The sequence below is a fragment of the Pecten maximus genome, chromosome 11, assembly GCF_902652985.1.
Source record: "Pecten maximus chromosome 11, xPecMax1.1, whole genome shotgun sequence".
NCBI lineage: Eukaryota > Metazoa > Mollusca > Bivalvia > Pectinida > Pectinidae > Pecten > Pecten maximus.
The window spans coordinates 17,334,019-17,356,718 of record NC_047025.1 but is presented as its reverse complement, the minus strand read 5'-3'; the positions used below and the strand labels follow the sequence as shown (position 1 = coordinate 17,356,718).

General features: G+C 34.6%; 1 protein-coding gene and 1 long non-coding RNA gene across 16 annotated transcripts; one reads left to right on the top strand and one right to left on the bottom strand.

Moving 5' to 3' along the window:
- Positions 1-115: 115 nt before the first annotated feature.
- LOC117338001 (targeting protein for Xklp2 homolog) lies at positions 116-19,727 on the top strand. The gene is given in 15 exon segments (XM_033899163.1): positions 116-331; positions 4,831-5,031; positions 5,938-6,054; positions 7,160-7,313; positions 8,332-8,718; positions 8,955-9,264; positions 10,503-10,704; positions 11,669-11,781; positions 11,783-11,814; positions 13,550-13,757; positions 14,361-14,462; positions 14,880-15,053; positions 15,253-15,399; positions 17,425-17,536; positions 18,177-19,727. Coding segments are annotated over 15 exon segments (2,661 nt in total). The 5' UTR covers positions 116-225; the 3' UTR covers positions 18,473-19,727.
- LOC117338005 lies at positions 18,946-20,880 on the bottom strand. 15 transcript variants are annotated; one of them, XR_004534942.1, is made up of 7 exons: positions 20,604-20,880; positions 20,494-20,528; positions 20,227-20,462; positions 19,869-19,926; positions 19,602-19,837; positions 19,335-19,452; positions 19,194-19,243 (listed from the first exon to the last, which is right to left on the bottom strand). It is a non-coding gene; the product is annotated as an uncharacterized LOC117338005 (long non-coding RNA). The 15 variants fall into 15 exon arrangements; XR_004534945.1 differs by lacking the exons at positions 19,194-19,243; positions 19,869-19,926 and adding an exon at positions 18,946-18,978 and having other exon boundaries at positions 19,602-19,868; positions 20,196-20,462; XR_004534938.1 differs by lacking the exons at positions 19,335-19,452; positions 19,869-19,926 and adding an exon at positions 19,086-19,156 and having other exon boundaries at positions 19,215-19,243; positions 19,511-19,868; positions 20,196-20,462.
- Positions 20,881-22,700: the final 1,820 nt, after the last annotated feature.

Genomic DNA, 22,700 nt, shown 5'->3' with positions numbered 1-22,700 from the left:
TGATATAAGAAAATATATTAAATCTATAACATTTAAATAGAAAACACATTTCAAGCTTAAACAAAATTCAATAAATCAGCCAATCAAAATCCTTCCAGTTTTGTTCCCCTTTAAAATGATTGTGATTGGTCAATTTTTGAAGTGCGGCAAGATCAAATTCGGACCTAAACATCACTGTTATTTTTCATTTTTTTTCTCGATTATATGTAATTGAAATCTTATATCATGGGGAGCGTGGAAGGAGATTATGATTGGGAATATGTTGCACCACAATATGTAGATTTTTCCACGAATCCACTCGAAGATCCAGATAATCCAGATGACTGGTTTGGTAAGTGCGCGGTACAAACCCCCCCTACTCATGTACTGCGGTGCAGTAGAGTTTACAAGATATAAGTAACTTAATTTTTATTTCGAATATATACAACAGAGTAACACCAACTCGAAAGAGCTTTATTTCTTCAACAAACACACATTTAAACATATATACAAACATCAACATAAATATATCGCAGCACCAATACTTTACAAAAGTTATACCAGGTCTATACACTATCCTTTATTTGACGTCGAATAGATATAGCTTATATGATAAAAATAACATTAGCTCATCATGAGAGATATTATCGCGACAAAGAAATGTAATTGTATACATGGCTAACAACAGTATATAAAATCATGAAAAATGGGATAGTTTCTCTATCACAGAGAGCATATAGGGTAAGAATATTATCAGATAAGAATGAACACTAACGTTATTGTAGTGGGCCGATGTTTGTAATTATTGTACATTTTGTGTTCTATGTTAATGTGTTTGGCAAAAGTCAGTTATGTGTGATATCCAGTTCCTGTGCTAGTTAGGTAAGAGTGCCTGTTGTGTGTTTGGCCACATGTACCAGTTATATGCATTCAATGCAAGTCCCTATGTCATGAGTATACTAACTTAGTTTATTCTGAACGCAGGCATGATAATTGCTTCTCTATTCAGATCATAGTTTATACAATATCTAATATATATATATACATATATATAAGAGTGTTTATGTTGTGACGTTACTCCAAAATTTGTCTTAAACGGTTTTCGAAACTGACAAATTTATTTGGTGCTTCAACTACATTTTCTGGTAAAGAGTTCCAACTGTCTACAATTCTTTGAGTGAACGAATACTTCCTCATGTCCAACCTGCTTCGTGTTTTATCAAGGCTGAGTGAATGTCCCCGGGTCCTTCTCTCTTTCTTAATTGGCAGAAGTCTGTGTGATGCTGTTGTCTCATAGCCTCCTCTCAAAATTTTAAAAACTTCAATCATGGCGCCTCTTTTTCGTCTATATAGTAACAACGGGAGTTTAAGGCAATGCAGTCGTTCTTCGTACGGAAAATCCTTCATTCCTGGTAGAAGTTTCGTAGCTCGCCGTTGAATGCTTTCAAGCAGATCAATGTCCTGTTTTTTATATGGTTTCCATATGGCATGCATGCTCCATACTCTAAATGGGGTCGAACTAAAGCTTTATACAGTAAGCAGAACGATTTATTATCCAAGTAGGTGTATGCTCTCCTGATGGCTCCAAGTATTCGATTCGCTTTGTTTACGGCTGCTTGTAAATGATTTCTAAAGTTTAATTTGTTATCGACAATTATTCCAAGGTCTTTCTCTTCTATTTCTTCTGATAACGTAATTGTTGTTCTCATACCATCTACATCCTGATTTAAATGAAATTTTTTGGAACTATTAGACTTCTTTCCCAAATACATAGTTTTGCATTTGTTAGGGTGGAATTTTAGCAGCCATGTATCCGACCAATTTTGTAAATTGTCCAGATCCCGCTGAAGATCACCCTGTACCCTGGTGTCTTTATACAATTTTGTATCGTCGGCAAACAATAGGGCGGTGGCATCGATGGCTTCTGGTAGGTCATTAATGTACAGAACAAACTGTGTTTGATTGGTCGGTCGTTTGTGCATTGTCACTGTGGTTTCCCCAGCCAGTCTCAAGCCCATGTTGAGAAAGGAGGAGGGGATCACCGACTGACAACATCTAACAGTCGACCCAGACTAATGGTACTAACCTAAGGTTATAACCTAAATCTAGACTTTAATCCTGCAACAAAACAAAACAATTTACGACAGGCATTTTGGAAGGATTGAGTTCCTGATTGAGCCACACTTAGAAGTAGGTCTTGTTAGTGGTAGCGGGGTGCATTAGACGGGATCAGGGTTGAGATAGTTCATAGGATGTAGAGGTTGTAGTTAATTTAGGAATGTCAGGCCTAGGGTAGGGTGTTATGTATGTTGTAAACGTTTGGCTCATCATGTTATTGTATAGTCCACTTGTTATTCTAATGTAAATAAATTTTGTTAACTGTTATAATTACTTGAGGACGAGTCTCCTTCACCAGCACTGACGAGCAAACCCAACAATATAAGGTAGTGAGGCAGGTGCGGTTTGTACACTACAAACTGGGCCCATCTCTCTCCTGTTACACAAGCACATGGTTAATATGATAATTAAAGCACTAGGCAAGTGTAGCAAAAAGTAAAATTTGTCAGAATATACACGAATATAGTGTCGTTTAAAATTAATCATCAGCTAGGCAGAAGTATAAAATTTTAAATCATAATCAAGATAGATAAATTGATGGTCAAATCAGAAATATAATGGTGCATGTGAATGGTAGTGCTTAAATAGAACAAAACTAAAGGTGGGGGACAAAGCACATTAAATGCATATAAAGCTAGCAGTGCATAACACATTTAACACGTCAAAGCAGTTACAAAATGAAATACATTAAGCACAAAACAGCAAGTAGTACATGCACATATAGGACATAGATGCTACAGCACTACGAATGAAAACGTAAAAGTAAGCATAACAGACAGAAGACAAGCATTACAACATTATAGACGACATGACAAATGGATAGAGCTGCAGTTTGAGCACATTAGGCCATCCCAGTTGTAGATCAGCCTCTTGAATTCCCAGAAGTTCTGTAATTTCCATTGTTTATTCCAGACCCGAGAGGCCTCAAAAGCAAAAGAACTAGTACTGTGACCATACTTTAGTGTTTGTCCTCATCACATCTGCTTTCCTTTCCTGCCTGAAGAAGACAGTCTCAAAGTCACAATAACATTCATTTGTTCTGGAGACATGTTTTTAACAATTCTAAAAACTTCACAACCTTTTAACATGTCGAAGGTTGCTACCAGATAATGTTAAAAGATGGTTATAAGAAGACATGGTCCTGGAAAATAAAAATCATAGATCATAAATCAAGACATTAATGCTCGTTCTTGTATGCACTCAATTTTCCTTGCATTTTTCATACTGGTGAAATGCCATACAAGAGGACAATAATTAAAATTTGATATAATAAAAGATCACAATGCATTTAAGAACTGCTTATTGTCTTGATGCCTTACTACATACAAAATGTGAAAGTCAAAATTTAGCATTGAATCAAAATGGACACCAATTGCAAGAAGCTTCACAACATATATAGTCAGGCTAAATAGTAACATTATCTATTGAAAAAGAGTTTATAGCTTCCCTAGTATTTTTTTCAATGCAGATTGACTGAAATATTTTCTAGATTGGCTTCCATGTGGTTATCCTTAATTCATTTGATTAAATTGTTACAGTTAGACTCCAAATTTGCCTTAAGAGCTAGAGGATCTGTATTGGAGCTGCTTACAGTATTGTCATCTGCGTAATTGTACAACTTGGCAGAATTTACATATTAAAACATGTCATTGGCAAAGAAGTGACCCCATTATCAAGCCCTGTGTCAGTTCAACATCAGAGAAAGTAGCAGGCACATGAACTCTGGTTATTTAGACCAGTATACACATGCCTGATCAGTTTAGACCCCCACACAATACTAGTGTTGGTGACATGATCATGATCCAACATCTGAATTGGTGCTTTCTTGAGAATCAACTTTATAGAAATAAGCCTATTTGTTTTCAACTGCTTTCAAAGAATTTCTTTTCAGGCCAAAATTTTGATTAAGTTGACTGCATGATGTTACAACATGACTCCTTCCCCTAGACCACTGGTCCATATTCCTCATAATCATACACATATATACCACCTCTCACTCTATTTCACATCACTACACAAAACAAACTTCCTCCCATGACTACAATAATCATCAGCTAACAACCACTTAACCTTAAAAATCAGACGGATTTGTATAATACTTCGCTAGCCTACTTTTAGTTACAAGTATATGTCATTTTTTTATATAAAAATAATTGTGTGTATTCGCTGGTCTACCCTACCTTGCTGAATGACCATGTACTCCAATCTACCTGATTTGCACATGTGCAAAAGCAAGCATACTGTGTCAACTATGAGAAAACTCTTTAACACCTAAGAGAAAATAATTTCCATATAATTCACTGCCCTCAAACTACGGAAATGTTATTTTTTGTGTGGCTTTTGTCAGCTGTTCTTGGTAGCAGGGTATGTACCCTAGTATACTAGATTTATACAGGGTGGGAACTCCCTCAGAATGTCAAGACTCAATTTTGTGAGATTTTACAATTGATCGATGATGAGTGCACCCTATATATAAACATCAAAATTTCAAAATTTGGTATATACCTTATGAAAAACTACACCTTGATTTGCTTATTATAAACAACTTTTGTTTAAACAGTTTTTGTTTTCAGACAGAAAATCACAATATCAACTTTGTTTAAAAAAATGATCGTGCATTTTGCTCAAATAGTTTTTTTTTTTTTATGTTTTCTGTGGGACTTTGAAATTAGCATAACTTTGAAAGTGAACATATTAAGAGATTTATTTTGTTTTGTTAACTTTCCTTTATAGATGCTCCCTCTATTGGTGGTATAGAGGAAGAATATTTAGACGAAGATGAAGACTATAATGTCTGTAATGGTGTTGATGTGATGGAGGATGCTGATGATGAGGACACTGAAAAAGCTGCTTCCTCACCTGCTGAAACCAGAAGATTGACCCGATCATTTGCTTCAACACCTGTCAATGATAAGGGACTGCCTGAGGCATCAGGTAAAACTACTTTATACTACTGCTAATAGCCAATATCAAATGAAATGAAGTATCTGGAACTCTACAGTGTAGGAACTTTACTATATAATTGTGGCTTTAGGTGTTCAAGTCCAATGAATTGATATATTGATCATGTAATATGCATTACATGGTTATATCCAGAAACTTGGTATGCATTATTATAATGATATGTAGTTGTGTTCTCCTGAAAGGTATTTTGATTTGACTATTGCAAAGTTATTGTCCTTGTTTATTTCTAGCACTTGAAACTTGTCCAGAAATCTCGATTTCTATTGATTTGTTTGAAACTTGATAGCCTTTATAATTATATCAAAATGTGTTTAATGAGTTGGAGACTAATAGCATGCCACTTAACCACTCATAAGATGATTCAAATCTTAATTCAATACGTGATTGATTATGTAAATATTAAAGTAATTACAGACATTTAGCTTCATCTTGAGACATAGCAATGTAAGTGTATGTATATATGTAGACATAAATATATATTTTGAGAGAGAGAAAAATCAGATAAAAGCTTTTTAATTCGGAAATTTAAAGAAAAGTGGATAGATTTTTATTTACATAATTTCATTCTGTATTACCCGAGAGACTCAAGCTCTGTGTATTCTTTATGTCATTTTATCTCGAAACTAAATTGTGACAAAATTCAATCAAAAATGCATACAAGCATACACTCTATTACAATGAAATCCATTAGTTTAAACATGCGACTTCTCCTGAAATTAAGAAATACAATTACATAGATCAAAAGTCACGTGTAATGTATATATATTGACACAAAGATTTAATTAAAATGGATATGGAGGGAGAGAGTATGATGTCCATCTTAATATTCATTCTTAGTAAAATATCAAATCTTTATTATATTACAAATTTTAACAGATACTAAGAAGACACCAGCAAAACAAAGTACACCTGCTAGAACACCTAGACGAACACCAGCCAGAAGTAAAGTAGCTTCCAGTCCAGAACTTAACAAAAACAACACTGAAAAACAAGGTAAATAATACTAATATATATAAACAACCATGTTCATAATTGGGTCCTTGGTGTGGTGATAAGTGGGATATCAACATGCTATTGGCTTTATTGAGCACTACCATTTATGGTGAGGCATATAGTGTTGACTGTATCAGTCCTGTTCTGAATCACTGACATATCTTGAGAAGGTCTGAATAGATTTACATCATATTATTAAATTCTACACTTAACTACATTCTGGTGGTCAAGGTTAAAAGGTCAAAGGTCACATTTTACCCTTTCTGCTTTGGACACAATGTGTCCTTTCTTCTTCTGAAACCATGTCATATCTTGAGATCCCCTCAACAAATGTGGTTCATATCTACACCATAGTATCAACACCAAACTCTTTGTGTAGGAGTGCAGGATTTATGTACAACAGACATTTTCAGGTAACATAACTAAAATAACCTACTGTGATACACAAGACATAATGTTCTGAATACTTTCTTACTGTACTGTCTATAGCGGAGACATGGAGGTCTCTCTGTTCCCAGGTGGAATTCCGATATAAAAAGTTTGAATATCATTCTGAGGGTTACCTTGATCACAGTCCCTGCCTATTATTAGTCATTATGCTTATAATTTTGTCAAGTACACGATTGTATGGTAAATCACAAATTTCAAGTACATTTTTGTACATATTCTTGTTGAAGTTAATACTAAAAGCAATTTTATTATATTGATAATTTTATTTGGGTAATTCGATGTGATTCTGCTAAGTTTTATACAACCGCAATTTAATTGATGGTAAGTATTTCAATCTGTTAAATTAGATGTATAATCTTGTCAATCTGATTTATCTTTATTTTTACATATTTTCTTATGAGAAAATAGAATTTTACTTGCTAGTGTGTTGAAGGTAGTATCAAAACATGCACCAGCCTGGAGAAGTATGTATACTCTTGAAGTACTATGGCTTGACCTGTGAATTTGTATATATAGTGAAGTTATAAATATCTTTGGCATAGAAAACATGTATTAAATTAGTGCAATTAAAATTTTATCAAAAACTATATTTAATAGTATTAAGTTGTTAAATACCAGATATTCAGTCCAACTGAAACTTTATTTCATAAATCAGAGAATACTACTGCCACATCTGAACCAGTAGTTACCAAAAACATATGTACTGATCTGGCTCAATGGAGGACAAAGGGCAAGAAGGAACCATCACAGACTTCAAAGAACAACACCAAATCTCAACCAGCTAGAATCAGGAAACAACCAACAAATGGGTAGGCAAATAGAGTATCAGAGTGTAAATAACACTGACTATTACAACTAACAAATGGGTAGGCCAATACAGTATCAGTGTAAATAACACTGACTATTACAACTAACAAATGGGTAGGCAAATACAGTATCAGTGTAAATAACACTGACTATTACAACTAACAAATGGGTAGGCAAATAGAGTATCAGAGTGTAAATAACACTGACTATTACAACCAACAAATGGGTAGGCAAATAGAGTATCAGAGTGTAAATAACACTGACTATTACAACTAACAAATGGGTAGGCCAATACAGTATCGGTGTGTAAATAACACTGACTATTACAACTAACAAATGGGTAGGCCAATACAGTATCAGTGTAAATAACACTGACTATTACAACTAACAAATGGGTAGGCAAATACAGTATCAGTGTAAATAGCACTGACTATTACAACTAACAAATGGGTAGGCCAATACAGTATCAGTGTAAATAACACTGACTATTACAACTAACAAATGGGTAGGCAAATACAGTATCAGTGTAAATAACACTGACTATTACAACTAACAAATGGGTAGGCCAATACAGTATCAGTGTAAATAACACTGACTATTACAACTAACAAATGGGTAGGCCAATACAGTATCGGTGTGTAAATAACACTGACTATTACAACTAACAAATGGGTAGGCCAATACAGTATCAGTGTAAATAACACTGACTATTACAACTAACAAATGGGTAGGCAAATAGAGTATCAGTGTAGATAACACTGACTATTACAACTAACAAATGGGTAGGCCAATACAGTATCGGTGTGTAAATAACACTGACTATTACAACTAACAAATGGGTAGGCCAATACAGTATCAGTGATTTGAATTCCCTACCAATATTTATTAAACTTGAAACAGATTCAACTAGTACCCTTAATTACTTGTTGGTAGATTGGTATATTGTTTAGTTTTTATCAGTAAGTTTGTGGTTGATTTACTACAACTTGTGATAGCTTCACAATTAGGTTTATGTTTCAGGGCGGAGGAAACAAAGTCTGTTCAAAATCCAGAGCTGAGGGGTAGGTCAACATCACTGAAACGATCAAGCTCTTTAAGGCGATCTGCAGACAACACTAATCTTTCAAATTCACTGGATGGAAAGTCGAACAATACCTTGAAGAGAACCAATTCCATGAAGAGGTCTACCAGTCAAACATTAAACAACATATCAGGTTCATCTTTTGATTCTAGTAATAACTTAAAAAGAAATCATTCACGTGGGCAATCTGTTGGACGTGCCAACTCCTCAGACAGACAAACACGCCAGAGGTTGAACTCAAATAGCTCTGATACAAAGGAAGACCATACGGCTCCAGCTTCCAAGATGCCAAAGCTAACATTTCCCAACACACCAACATTCATGAAGTAAGTTCAGGTCGTATAACTATCGAAATATGATGTTCTAATATTAATAATCAGTATTTCTAATGTTGTACTCCCTCTGGGTCACTCCCAATCACTCTGACTTTTATGAATAACTTGTGGTTAAACAGGTTATTGTGCAGGTACAATAGCCATGAACGATTCCCCATGTTCTAATGGTGATTTATAGGTAATTCATGTAGCATTTCTTATTGTTGTATATTGTCCTTTATTTAAAGGAGGAAACCTGTAACAAAAGTAAATGGAGAGCAGTACAAGAAGGCAGAGGAGAGAGAACTAGAAACCATTGCTTTAATGAGAAATGAGTTGGCTAAAAAACGCAAGCTAGCCCAGGAGTCGTACAAGAAAGCCATGACAGGCTCAGCCAATCAACCTGTTGTTGCCACCAAATTACCAACTAAGCCTCAGGGATTCCAGTTTCAGACTGACAGTCGCATTAAATCTGCACACCCAATGGAGACCCGCAGTGAGAGCAAAGACAGGGACTTTGTGGAAACTCTTCGATCTAGCACTACAACTAAGACATCTGTTAGTACTTGTTATTAATTGTTGGGTATTTATGTCATTGGGCATTTCAGCAGCTGCTATTATAGTAATTATTATAAAGATAATTTCAAATATTATTCAATTTTGATGAAAATTTGTATATAGGGGTATTAGGGGACTGCGAATTCAACTGTATGGGATTGGCTGCCATAGTAACCACATGGAAGCTTCTGATTGGTCAAAATAAAGATATTGTTTAATTTCTTTGAAAATTGGTTTATAGGGGTTTTAAGGACTGCAAATTAACATTAGTCTATGTCATATAAGTGTAATGGGATTTCAACTAAACTTACCAGCAATAATCCTTTATACATTGTAGATGTGCGTAATCTATAACATGTATAATTTACCTCCCTGTTTCGGAAAGCTAAATTGACCCTGACCCTGTGTTAGAAGACTACAGTAAATTTCATTATTCAACAAATGACCTCATTTGTGGGGTATGAGTACCTCATAGAGGGGCATGAGTTGGTCCCTGGACGACAGTTCTAGTTTTTGCTGATTTAAACCCACCATCATTTCATGGTGGGCTGTTGAAATTGGTATTTGTCTCTGGTGTGTCGTCCATCCGTCTGTCCGTCAACAATCATTGTTATCTCTGTCTTGAGAAGTAAAGAAAGATCTTTTTCCACTTTTTTTTTTTATTTGTAGGTTCCCTTTGATCTCACTTGTGCATATTCCATTATGTGACTGATTGGAAAACAATGAGGCCACTTGTTGGCTATTTTGAATTTTAACAGTTACGATTGCTATATTCCTCGGAAAGCTCTTCATGGATCTTTCTCAAATTTCATTTGCAAGACCACTTTTATGCCAAATTTGAAAATAAATTATTGACATACGCCATTTTGAGATTTGACGTTTGACATTTGGAGTTTTTTTATTGCTTTTTATCAGAAAGTTCTTCATGGATCTTTCACATTTTTCATATAGATTATTCATGGTCTGTAGTAGCTGTACATATTGAATTATGAGACTGTTCAGAAAACATTAGGACCAACATGTGGCCATTTTGGATTTTGACAGTTGAAGTTTGTTGTCACCATTTCTTCAGATGTACTGGAAGGATATTTCTCCAACTTGTTACTTGATCCCTTATTTCAATTAGAAATATTTTTAAAGATTTTATGATTCATGCCTAGGTTTTGTGCTGAAAGATTAATTTATATTTTATAATTTGTCACGGTATTAATCAATGAATTGTTGAAATTTGTTTTTAGCCTCATCAAACAATGAATCAGAAGAGTGCAACCATCCCTAAACCATTCAAACTGACAGACTGTAAGAAGCGTAAGATTGGCAGTATTGAGGACCTGTCGAAGGCTGACACCTTCCAGAGTATGGCAGAAAAGGTGAAGGCTTTCCACAGGCAGACACCAGAGCGATTCAGATCCAGGGGTCGTATTGGCAGTACAGATAGAGGTATATCTACTAATCAATGGCAATGTTGACGACCATGAATAAAACTAACCAATGAGGGTGCTCATGGTCGTGATATTTGGCAATTTGGCCATAAAAACTAAATTTTAAATTTTAACTAAAAGTTAAATTTTGGTGGATTAAAATTTGGCAATTTCTCCTAAATGTGTGGTTTTAATTTGACGTTTAGCATATATTACCAATATATTGATAATTCTATTCTGTACAGATGCCAGGGGATTTGCTAAAGTAGTGTAAGTGCATGTATAGTACATACTAGTAAGCTACATGTACCAGCAACAGACAAAGATAATTAATAGCATAATGAAGCATGTTTAATGAACCCTATAATCTCGCTGTCATCCATTGTATGATACATACAGGTAACGTGTTTACATTAGCTGAATTATAGATGGCTTTGTTATCACAAAAATTAATCATAATTTTAACTTGCTGTCAAGGGACGCGGCAAAACTCAAATGAGTCTATATCCATATAGAGAATACAGGTAAATCATGGACTTATTACCACAGGAAAGGTATTGAATTCTATACACATAACTGATTGGATAGTCAGACATAACTAAAGTAAAATCATCCTAGATTACTTATATTCACTTGTGAAATTTTGGCTTACAGTTGCCAGGCAACAACCAACAATGCACACCACCCAATTTACAGGTTGAAAATGATACACAAGATTTAGAAGAAGACAAGTAGTGAACAGAAAACACTTTTCTACAGTAGAAGTTTATGATTTTAAGGGAAATCCTGGCCCATTAACTGTTTCATCGCCCGAGAAATCTTTGGCTGAATCTCTAAATCTTAGTTTTAACCATTTTCATGGACACTCAACTTACTCTTAAAATGTTTTGTTTTTTAGCGATGAAAAATAAAAAAAAAAGATGAATCAGCTTATTAGAAAGTATTGCCAAATGTATGATAGTTGTGTTCTGTTTTCCTAATAGGTGAAGAAAAAAGAGGAAGATCAAAATCCCCGAACAAACTAACAATGCCAAAAACTCCACAGTTTGAGACACGAGGAAGGACCCGATCATACCACATAATTTCCCAACAGGAGAAGGGAGGAGGTGGAAGTTCAGGAAATGAAAAAGTAGGTTGAACAGCCCCGACATTGAATTATGCCTGTGCTAATTCTTCATTAAAAGAATTGATAAGAGTTATTTCAGTTATGATATTTTGGAGGTTTACCAGATGACATAAAAAGTACATTTCCTGGAACATCTTGAAAGGTAATATATATCTATCACCAGCCTTCATGGTTTATTGAGAACTTAGATGCTGTATGAGAACTAGATGCTGTTTGTATCGTCCAGACACCAGTCATCATGACCATTGCTATTGTGGGGATATTTAGACCCCTTCAAACAAACGTAGTAATTATGTTCTATGTACAGTCAAACCTCGATGATTCGAACTTCGTTGATTCAAATTTTTCGCTGTATCAAACTTTTTGCTTGGTCCCGAATTTCCTTACTATATAATGCTACTAACAAACCTATGCATGATTCGAATTTTTACAAATCGAAGTTTTCGATGTATCAAACTTTTTTCATGGCCCGTTAGCTATGATATTATAGGTAATTGACATTTCATGATTCGAACAAAAATATACCTGTACTGACCACTGGACAGGTGTTGTCGTGACCCCGCGGCAAGATTTCACACCTCTCCCCCAAATGCCCTGACTGACAATAGGGATAACGATAGCGTGTGTTGTCACTCCCGATCATGGGGTTAATTAATAATCAGACCAGATAGATAAAAGGTGTATTTAGAAGCCATGACATTTAATCGATCCGGTAAAACATTTCGGTAGTCGTCTCTGATAATCTCTGCCGCCATTGAAACCAGCGGTCGGTGAGTAAATTTTACGGAACTGTAAAACAAGCAGACCAATTTTAAACACATTTAAAGTGTCACGTTTCAAACTTATATATAAATATCCAAGTAAATCGATTATTTGTCATTCAATCATGCATTCTCCAAGCTATCAGCATTCCGTATTTTATATGCACATAACGTAAACGCACGTGTCTTTAGCAGAAAAGCCTAACGACTTACGTCAGTGTGTATTGTACTTCTTATGCTTTATCTGTTAAACGCGATATAAGTGTTTTATAACCGATACATAGTTTGTTTAATTAATAAAATGCTTAGGTATAATTAATGAAAGGTATTTTTATTTTGTTGTGTTTGAGGTATAAATTAACTAAACTTTTCGATGTGAGCCTGACAATCGACAGGAAGACACTGAGGACATGTAACGTTAACATATATGGTCATTATCAAGAAAACATCGATCTATTGTCAACCATGAATAATTCGAAGTCCCGCTGTTTCGAAGTTTTTCTGTTAGTCCCCTGAACTTCGAAACATCAAAGTTTGACTGTAGTTGTCAAAGATAGTACATGGGTTACCAAAAACACAACGCTATTTCTAAAGTTTGTTATTCCAGAATCAAATATTTGATATAAGAACAAACAAATTAACAAAACAAAACGAAAAAAATTCTGGACTAGCTAAGAGTAATTTGTATTTTACAGTGATAATCACATTACTACAAGTACGGTAGCAGGGAACCACTTTGTTTATAGCAATTTTATTAATTCACAATTCATTATGTCAGTAATGAAATACATATTGAATAAACATAATTGTGCAAATCGTGTCTCAAATATTGCTTTGTGTTCCCAAGTTTGTTATTTTCAAAGTTGACTTTATATAACTAAATCAATACCTATTGGCCAATTATCTTCCATTAACAAAAACATTATCTTGTTAAGTGCTTTAGATTATTATATTATTTGATTGATTCTGATTATCAGGAATCAATTTAAAGCACATCCTGTGAATGAGAGGATCTTAACGAACCCAAACACAGGTGTGAGGAAAGTCCCATCAAAACCTTTAACACATCCAGAGGAGTTCCACCTAACTGCTGCCGAAAGGCGTGCACAAGACAGTTCTACTGAAGAAGAGAAATATGAGTTTCACGCCAAACCAGCACCTAAAAAGATACTAGAAGGCCCAGTGGTGAGAACATGCAATGGCTTCATTAACTTGTCAGCTTCATAAAGTATAACACCATTTTACTTTTAATTTATCAAAGCAATATTGTAATATGATACATAATTAAAATGCCCTATTTCCCAACAGACCACTTACACAAGTCTATTGTTTGTGGCGTGTTTTGGTAAAATGGCTATGTCTCTAAAATCAGACTGCTGACAAGTACTTGGTCAGCCACAAATCACAAGGAATAAGTTTAAGGACACCAGTTCATGGCCTCGAGTTAAAGTTAAAGTGCTCAAAATATCAATTTGACCCTGGGTACTCTGAGGTAAATTATTTTTTCCACCATCCTGTTTTATCAATTATTTAAACAAACCGATCATGATACATTTTTCTTACTTTCTCTGTAAGGTATGTTTGCACAGCTAATATGTATGTGCTGTTTAACAAGTTTCCTGATCAGAAGGGAGACAACTCTTTAATAGTTTCACAACATGCAACACCTACAAAAGCTACCTTTAATATCTTTCTTCAATGATTACATCTATTATTAAATAAAATATATGTTATCATTTACTGCTATCAATTAAGGAGTCCCTAATCATCATGTTCAATTAATTACAGGGAATTAAACCAGCTAAAGTGTTGGCCCGAACGATTCCTAAATCACCAGCATTTGCCTTGAAGAATCGAGTACGAATAACTTCAGAGTTGGAGGAGTCTCAGGTACCATCTTTATATAAAATCTCAATTTAATTGATGTAATTTAAGCAAAAAAAAGTATGTGCGTGTCAAAGCAAAAATGTTTTGTTATTTGACTGATTTTCAATTTCTTCAGTTTGTTGAATTGTCCCTTGTAATTGTTATACACTTTGTGAAACATCAATTGTTAGGTCTTGGATCGTGATTTGGCAACAATTTTGGTGCTAAAATTACATACTATATGTGAAATGTTTGTATTCATTACTTTTTTTATTAACTTTCAATGATAGCAGAAAATGAGAGTTGTATGCTTTGAAGAAAATAATAGTTGAGCAGTAAGGACATAAAAACTTCTGTTTAGTTTGTTTGTGGTTCTGATCTAAATATGTAAGAATCAGTTAAATATATGATCAGTAATTGTGAGAATTTGCTCTGTTGTAGAATGAACCTCAGAAGGTCAAGGCTAACCCAATTCCTCATGCAGGAGTACCGTTCCAGCCAAAACTAGGTCACAAGAGCACAGTTCCAGAGCCTTTTACGTTTGAGGAAAGGGATCAATGTGTTAAAGTAAAGAAGGAAGAAAAAATCAAGGAAATACTGGAGGAAGAGAAAAGAGTAAAATGCATTGTTCATCTGTTTTCTTTTGCAACTTGTATGAAATGTGGAAATGAAGCACACCAACATATGTTTAGGCTTGTATCGAGCCCCTGATCTTCATAATACATCACTCATGTCATCATTATACTCTTGTATTATCCAAACTATTTTTAAAATTTTTTTTTCCAATATAAATATAGCATTTTTTTCAATTCAGGCACGAGAATTTCAGGCTCAAGGATGTCCCAGCCAGACATTTGATACACTTCCCCAAAAACAAACAAAACTGCCCACTATGCCACAACCCTTCCACTTTGACAATGACAGTAGAGGAGCCAAGCGGGCAGAGGAATGGAGTCGTAAGGTATATGTACGTCTCTTGGTCTGATGTTCATTTATTTGCGTTTATTTCACCAACTTAAAAATATGGCAGTATGTTCGTTTTTAGACACTTTCCCTTGTGTCCATTGATATATCACTTTGTCCTTGTGTTCATTGATATATCACTTTGTCCTTGTGTCCATTGATATATCACTTTGTCCTTGTGTCCATTGATATATCACTTTGTCCTTGTGTCCATTGATATATCACTTTGTCCTTGTGTTCATTGATATATCACTTTGTCCTTGTGTTCATTGATATATCACTTTGTCCTCGTGTCCATTGATATATCACTTTGTCCTTGTGTTCATTGATATATCACTTTGTCCTTGTGTCCATTGATATATCACTTTGTCCTCGTGTCCATTGATATATCACTTTGTCCTTGTGTTCATTGATATATCACTGTCCTTGTGTCCATTGATATATCACTTTGTCCTTGTGTCCATTGATATATCACTTTGTCCTTGTGTCCATTGATATATCACTTTGTCCTTGTGTTCATTGTTAGATCACTTTGTCCTTGTGTTCATTGATATATCACTTTGTCCCTGTGTTCATTGATATATCACTTTGTCCTTGTGTCTATTGTTAGATCACTTTGTCCTTGTGTTCATTGTTAGATCACTTTGTCCTTGTATTCATTGATATATCACTTTGTCCTTGTGTCCATTGTTATATCACTTTGTCCTTGTGTCCATTGTTAAATCACTTTGTCCTTGTGTTCATTGTTAGATCACTTTGTCCTTGTGTCCATTGTTAGATCACTTTGTCCTTGTGTCCATTGTTAGATCACTTTGTCCTTGTGTCCATTGCTAGATCACTTTTTCCTTGTGTCCATTGTTAGATCACTTTGTCCTTGTGTCCATTGTTAGATCACTTTGTCCTTGTGTTCATTGTTAGATCACTTTGTCCTTGTGTTCATTGATATATCACTTTGTCCTTGTGTTCATTGATATATCACTTTGTCCTTGTGTTCATTGTTAGATCACTTTGTCCTTGTGTTCATTGATATATCACTTTGTCCTTGTGTCCATTGATATATCACTTTGTCGTTGTGTTCATTGTTAGATCACTTTGTCCTTGTGTCCATTGATATATCACTTTGTCCTTGTGTTCATTGATATATCACTTTGTCCTTGTGTCCATTGTTAGATCACTTTGTCCTTGTGTCCATTGTTATATCACTTTGTCCTTGTGTCCATTGTTATATCACTTTGTCCTTGTGTTCATTGTTAGATCACTTTGTCCTTGTGTTCATTGTTACATCACTTTGTCCTTGTGTCCATTGTTAGATCACTTTGTCCTTGTGTCCATTGATATATCACTTTGTCCTTGTGTTCATTGATGTATCACTTTGTCCTTGTGTCTATTGTTAGATCACTTTGTCCTTGTGTCCATTGATGTATCACTTTGTCCTTGTGTCCATTGTTAAATCACTTTGTCCTTGTGTCCATTGTTAAATCACTTTGTCCTTGTTTCCATTGTTAGATTTTTTCCCATTGTTTATCACTTTGTTCTTGTGTTCATTGTTATATCACTTACTTTGTCTTTTTGTTTATTGTTTTTTCACTTAGTCCTTGTGTTCAGTGTCAGATCACTTTGTTCCTGTGTTCACTGCTTAAATATTGCCTCACCATGGACTGTAGTTGGTCATAGTATATTGTATCTGTTACTGAGGTTTGCTTGGTTAGAATTTTTTTTATAAAACAGAGTTGTGTCAATACTAATGAGGACTCAGCTTCGGTTGACATGTGTGTTCCTTGTGACAAGACCATTCTCTTGGTACAATATTTGCACACCTGCTGACCTTGACTGACCTTTGACCTACTTTTAAACAACTAATTCTGTATTTCAACCCACTCAATCTTGTTGCTCTAAGTATGTTGTCTTCTGAAAATTCTTGTTTAGGATAAAATAAAAAATGAATTTCCTGATAATGTTGAATGGAGTATTGGAATACATTCATTAGACTTGGTTACTGAGTTTATATTATAATATATTACAGATTGAGGAGGAGTTACGACAACAGAGGGAACAAGCTACATTTAAGGCAACCAGCAGTGATGTCCTGATAAAGAAACCGTTTATACCAGCCAAGTCGCTCAAACCCCTAACAGGTGATTACTGTACATTCAAATATACATAGGCAAACCTTGATTTTCATAACCATGTCCAGGTCCTAGGCAAACCTTGATTTTCATAACCATGTCCAGGTCCTTCAGAATCATGTTCTGTCTATAACCAATGAGTGCTGATATGATGGGGTAATATAATTGGAAATTAGATGTGATACACACCAGTAATATACTGACTACAGGTCATAGGATAACAAGCTGACATCTCTCCTTATGAAGTATAATCCTGTATGTAATACTGACTACAGGTCATAGGATAACAAGCTGACATCTCTCCTTGTGAAGTATAATCCTGTATGTAATACTGACTACAGGTCATAGGATAACAAGCTGACATCTCTCCTTGTCAAGTATACTCCTGTATGCAATACTGACTACAGGTCATATGATAACAAGCTGACATCTCTCCTTGTAAAGTATAATCCTATATGTAATACTGACTTCAGGTCATATGATAACAAGCTGACATCTCTCCTTGTGAAGTATACTCCTGTATGTAATACTGCCAAAGTTCAGCTTCTCATTTGTCATAATATCACATGTTTCTTATTCCCAAGATGTGTCTTTTGTTGTTTCATTTAAACATTGAAATAAGAAAATCTTTTTTTTTCCTGCTTGACAGATGTCAATGACTTTGAATTAAACACAGACAAGAGATCCAAAACACGAGAAGCATATGATCAACGAAGGAAAGCCCAAGAGGCAGAGGCCGAAGCATTGAAACGTCAACGGGAAAGACGACAGGAGGAACAAGAAAAACTCGCAATTGCAAAACTAAGAGCAGAAATGGTGCCCAAATCTCAACCTGTGAAACGTTTTAAGACTGTGGAAGTTTTACCAAGTGAAAGACCAGTAACAGTTCCAATGTCGCCCAAATTATCCACAGACAGTCGCCTGCGTAGCAGTGTCCGTGTGTGATAAGGTTACATATATATATGGTGAAGCCATTATGGTTTGACCAAGCATTGTTAAAATCAAATTATCATGCTACCAGATAGGCAGTAATCGGCTATAAAGTACTTTATTTTCACTGTGTACACAGTTTCATAAATAACACCTGTAGGATTCATTTGTGTATGTTTGACTTTGCTATTGTGAGGAGGATGTTGTTTGGAGACAATTTAAATTTGTAATGATTCTAGTGATTAACACGAAATCAGTGTGACCAAAATGAAGTGGTTTACCTTTTGTTATAACAGCTATGGTAAATGTAAAAGTGGATGGAAGTCATCAATAAGGTAGCTATGTATGAGGATTCTAGTTCTGTAAATAATGTATTCATTCAAAGTAACATTAACCAATGGGGAAATGCAATTAAAATATGCCTTTTTATATCTACATCAAAACGATACTATATACAACACCTGTACACTGAATACATAAACACTACTACACCTGTACACTAAATACAGACACTACTACACCTGTACACTAAATACACAAACACTACTACACCTGTACACTAAATACACACACTACTACACCTGTACACTAAATACAGACATTACTACACCTGTACACTAAATACAGACATTACTACACCTGTACACTAAATACAGACATTACTACACCTGTACACTAAATACACAAACACTACTACACCTGTACATTAAATACAGACATTACTACACCTGTACACTAAATACAGACATTACTACACCTGTACACTAAATACAGACATTACTACACCTGTACACTAAATACACAAACAATACTACACCTGTACACTAAATACAGACACTACTACACATGTACATTAAATACACAGACACTACTACACCTGTACACTAAATACAGACATTACTACACCTGTACACTAAATACAGACACTACTACACCTGTACACTAAATACAGACATTACTACACCTGTACACTAAATACACAGACACTACTACACCTGTACACTAAATACAGACACTACTACACCTGTACATTAAATACAGACACTACTACACCTGTACACTAAATACAGACACTACTACACCTGTACACTAAATACACAGACACTACTACACCTGTACACTAAATACACAGACACTACTACACCTGTACACTAAATACACAGACATTACTACACCTGTACACTAAATACAGACATTACTACACCTGTACACTAAATACAGACACTACTACACCTGTACACTAAATACAGACATTACTACACCTGTACACTAAATACAGACACTACTACACCTGTACACTAAATACACAGACACTACTACACCTGTACACTAAATACAGACATTACTACACCTGTACACTAAATACAGACACTACTACACCTGTACACTAAATACACAGACACTACTACACCTGTACACTAAATACAGACATTACTACACCTGTACACTAAATACAGACACTACTACACCTGTACACTAAATACACAAACACTAATACACCTGTACACTAAATACACAAACACTAATACACCTGTACACTAAATACAGACATTACTACACCTGTACACTAAATACACAAACACTACTACACCTGTACACTAAATACAGACACTACTACACCTGTACACTAAATACAGGCACTACTACACCTGTACACTAAATACACAAACACTACTACACCTGTACACTAAATACAGACACTACTACACCTGTACACTAAATACAGATACTACTACACCTGTACACTAAATACACAAACACTACTACACCTGTACACTAAATACAGACATTACTACACCTGTACACTAAATACACAGACACTACTACACCTGTACACTAAATACAGACACTACTACACCTATACACTAAATACAGACACTACTACACCTGTACACTAAATACAGACATTACTACACCTGTACACTAAATACAGACACTACTACACCTGTACACTAAATACAGACATTACTACACCTGTACACTAAATACACAGACACTACTACACCTGTACACTCAATACACAAACACCACTACACCTGTACACTAAATACAGACACTACTACGTATACACCTGTACACTAAATACACAAACACTAAATACAGACATTACTACACCTGTATACTAAATACACAGACACTACTACACCTGTACACTAAATACAGACACTACTACACCTGTACACTAAATACAGACACTACTACACCTGTACACTAAATACACAAACATTACTACACCTGTACACTAAATACAGACACTACTACACCTGTACACTAAATACACAAACATTACTACACCTGTACACTAAATACACAGACACTAATACACCTGTATAACAAAGAAATACAAGAGAGGTTAAGCAAACTTACATGTACATGTAGGCTTCATGTACACATTGACATTATCTGGAACATCGTATTTTGAGTTACAACATACGGTAGGCGTGTACGAGTATGAAGGTATAGTTTATCCATCTATTTTGAACACTCGACTTCATGACATATTGTAATTAAACCAAGAAAGACCCATTTGTGTCACGAATACAGAGGCTCAAAAACATAAAGTACAGAATATTTCATTGTGAAAATCTGTTATTCAAACACGTCTACCGTCTGCACATATGGACTTACTTGTAAATACTGTGCAACAAGTTGTAGCCATGTGTAGCAGATGAAAAACCACATAAACCGATGATGTCATGTACACAAAATTCCAAGGATTCCGTCTTCATGTACATGTAGGGATACTTAAAATTTCTAGTAACTCCCAAAAGACAGCTGTATATTTTACCTGCTATAGAAGGAATTTTCTTAGTTTTAATGAAATACATTTTATCTTTGTATTATATTGGAATATTGTTTTAAAAGAAATAATGAAGATCATCCAATGCACTTGGGATCATTTTGAGATTAATGTAAACATTTACTTATCATTTAACCCATTTGATTATTTCGAAGTACACATTATATTTGATAATTTCGAGAAACACGTGTTGTGTTTGATCATTTCAACATACACGTGTTGTTTGATAGACGTGTTATGTTTGATCATTTTCGAGATACATGTGTTGTGTTTGATCATTTTCGAGATACACGTGTTATGTTTGATCATTTCGAGATACACATGTTGTGTTTGATCATTTTCGAGATACACATATTTGATCATTTCGAGATACACGTGTTATGTTTGATCATTTCGAGATACACATGTTATGTTTGATCATTTCGAGATACACGTGTTATGTTTGATCATTTCGAGATACACATGTTATGTTTGATCATTTCGAGATACACGTGTTATGTTTGATCATTTTGCTAACCCTAACCCAACCCTATCCCTATCGAGATACACGTGTTAGGTTTGATTGATTTCAAAATACACGTGTTATGTTTGATCATTATCAAGAATCACGTGTTATGTTTTATCATTTCAAGATTAACATGTTATGTTTGATCATTTTCGAGATACATGCTATAATTTAATTTTGTATGAAACACGCATTTTCATTGGCTGAAATAATTTTGTTATACCTCCATAACAAAATTTTTGACGTTGCGAAATGTAACGTCATTTTTGATTGGCTGATGACGTTGCGTAATAATTTATCACAGAAAAGAGTTCGCCAAAGAAAGTGAAATATCTTGGTGTGTATAAGACGAAATTAAATTATAAGAATTAACATTAATTATTTTTTCTGTTATACAGTCATAACAGAAAAAACTGGAGTGTACTCTCTTCATAAACCGCTTCGCGGTTTATTTAGAGTACACTCCAGTTTTTTCTGTTATGATTGTATAACAGAAAAAATAATTGATGTTAATCCTTAAATATTTGATCATTTCAAGATACATCTGATCATTTCAAGATATGAACGTAACATTTTATCATTTTGAAATATGTGTACCTAATATTGATTTTATCATTAAGAGATACATGCGTGTTCTCTATCTTCATGAAGTACATTAGTAATATTTGATCATTTTGAGAGACATGATTTATATTTTGATCATTTATGAAATACATGTAATATCATATTTCAATGTAAATGAGCAATATTTGATCAATTTCAAGTTACATGTGTATATTTGATTTTTTAAGATAAGGTGTTCTGCAATATTTCATCTTTTCAAGATAAATACATTTGTTCATTTGGGAGATACATGTAATCATTATTTTGATCATTTTGAGACACATGTATGCTATTTGATCATATACTATCCATACAAGTATATAGATTTACAATAA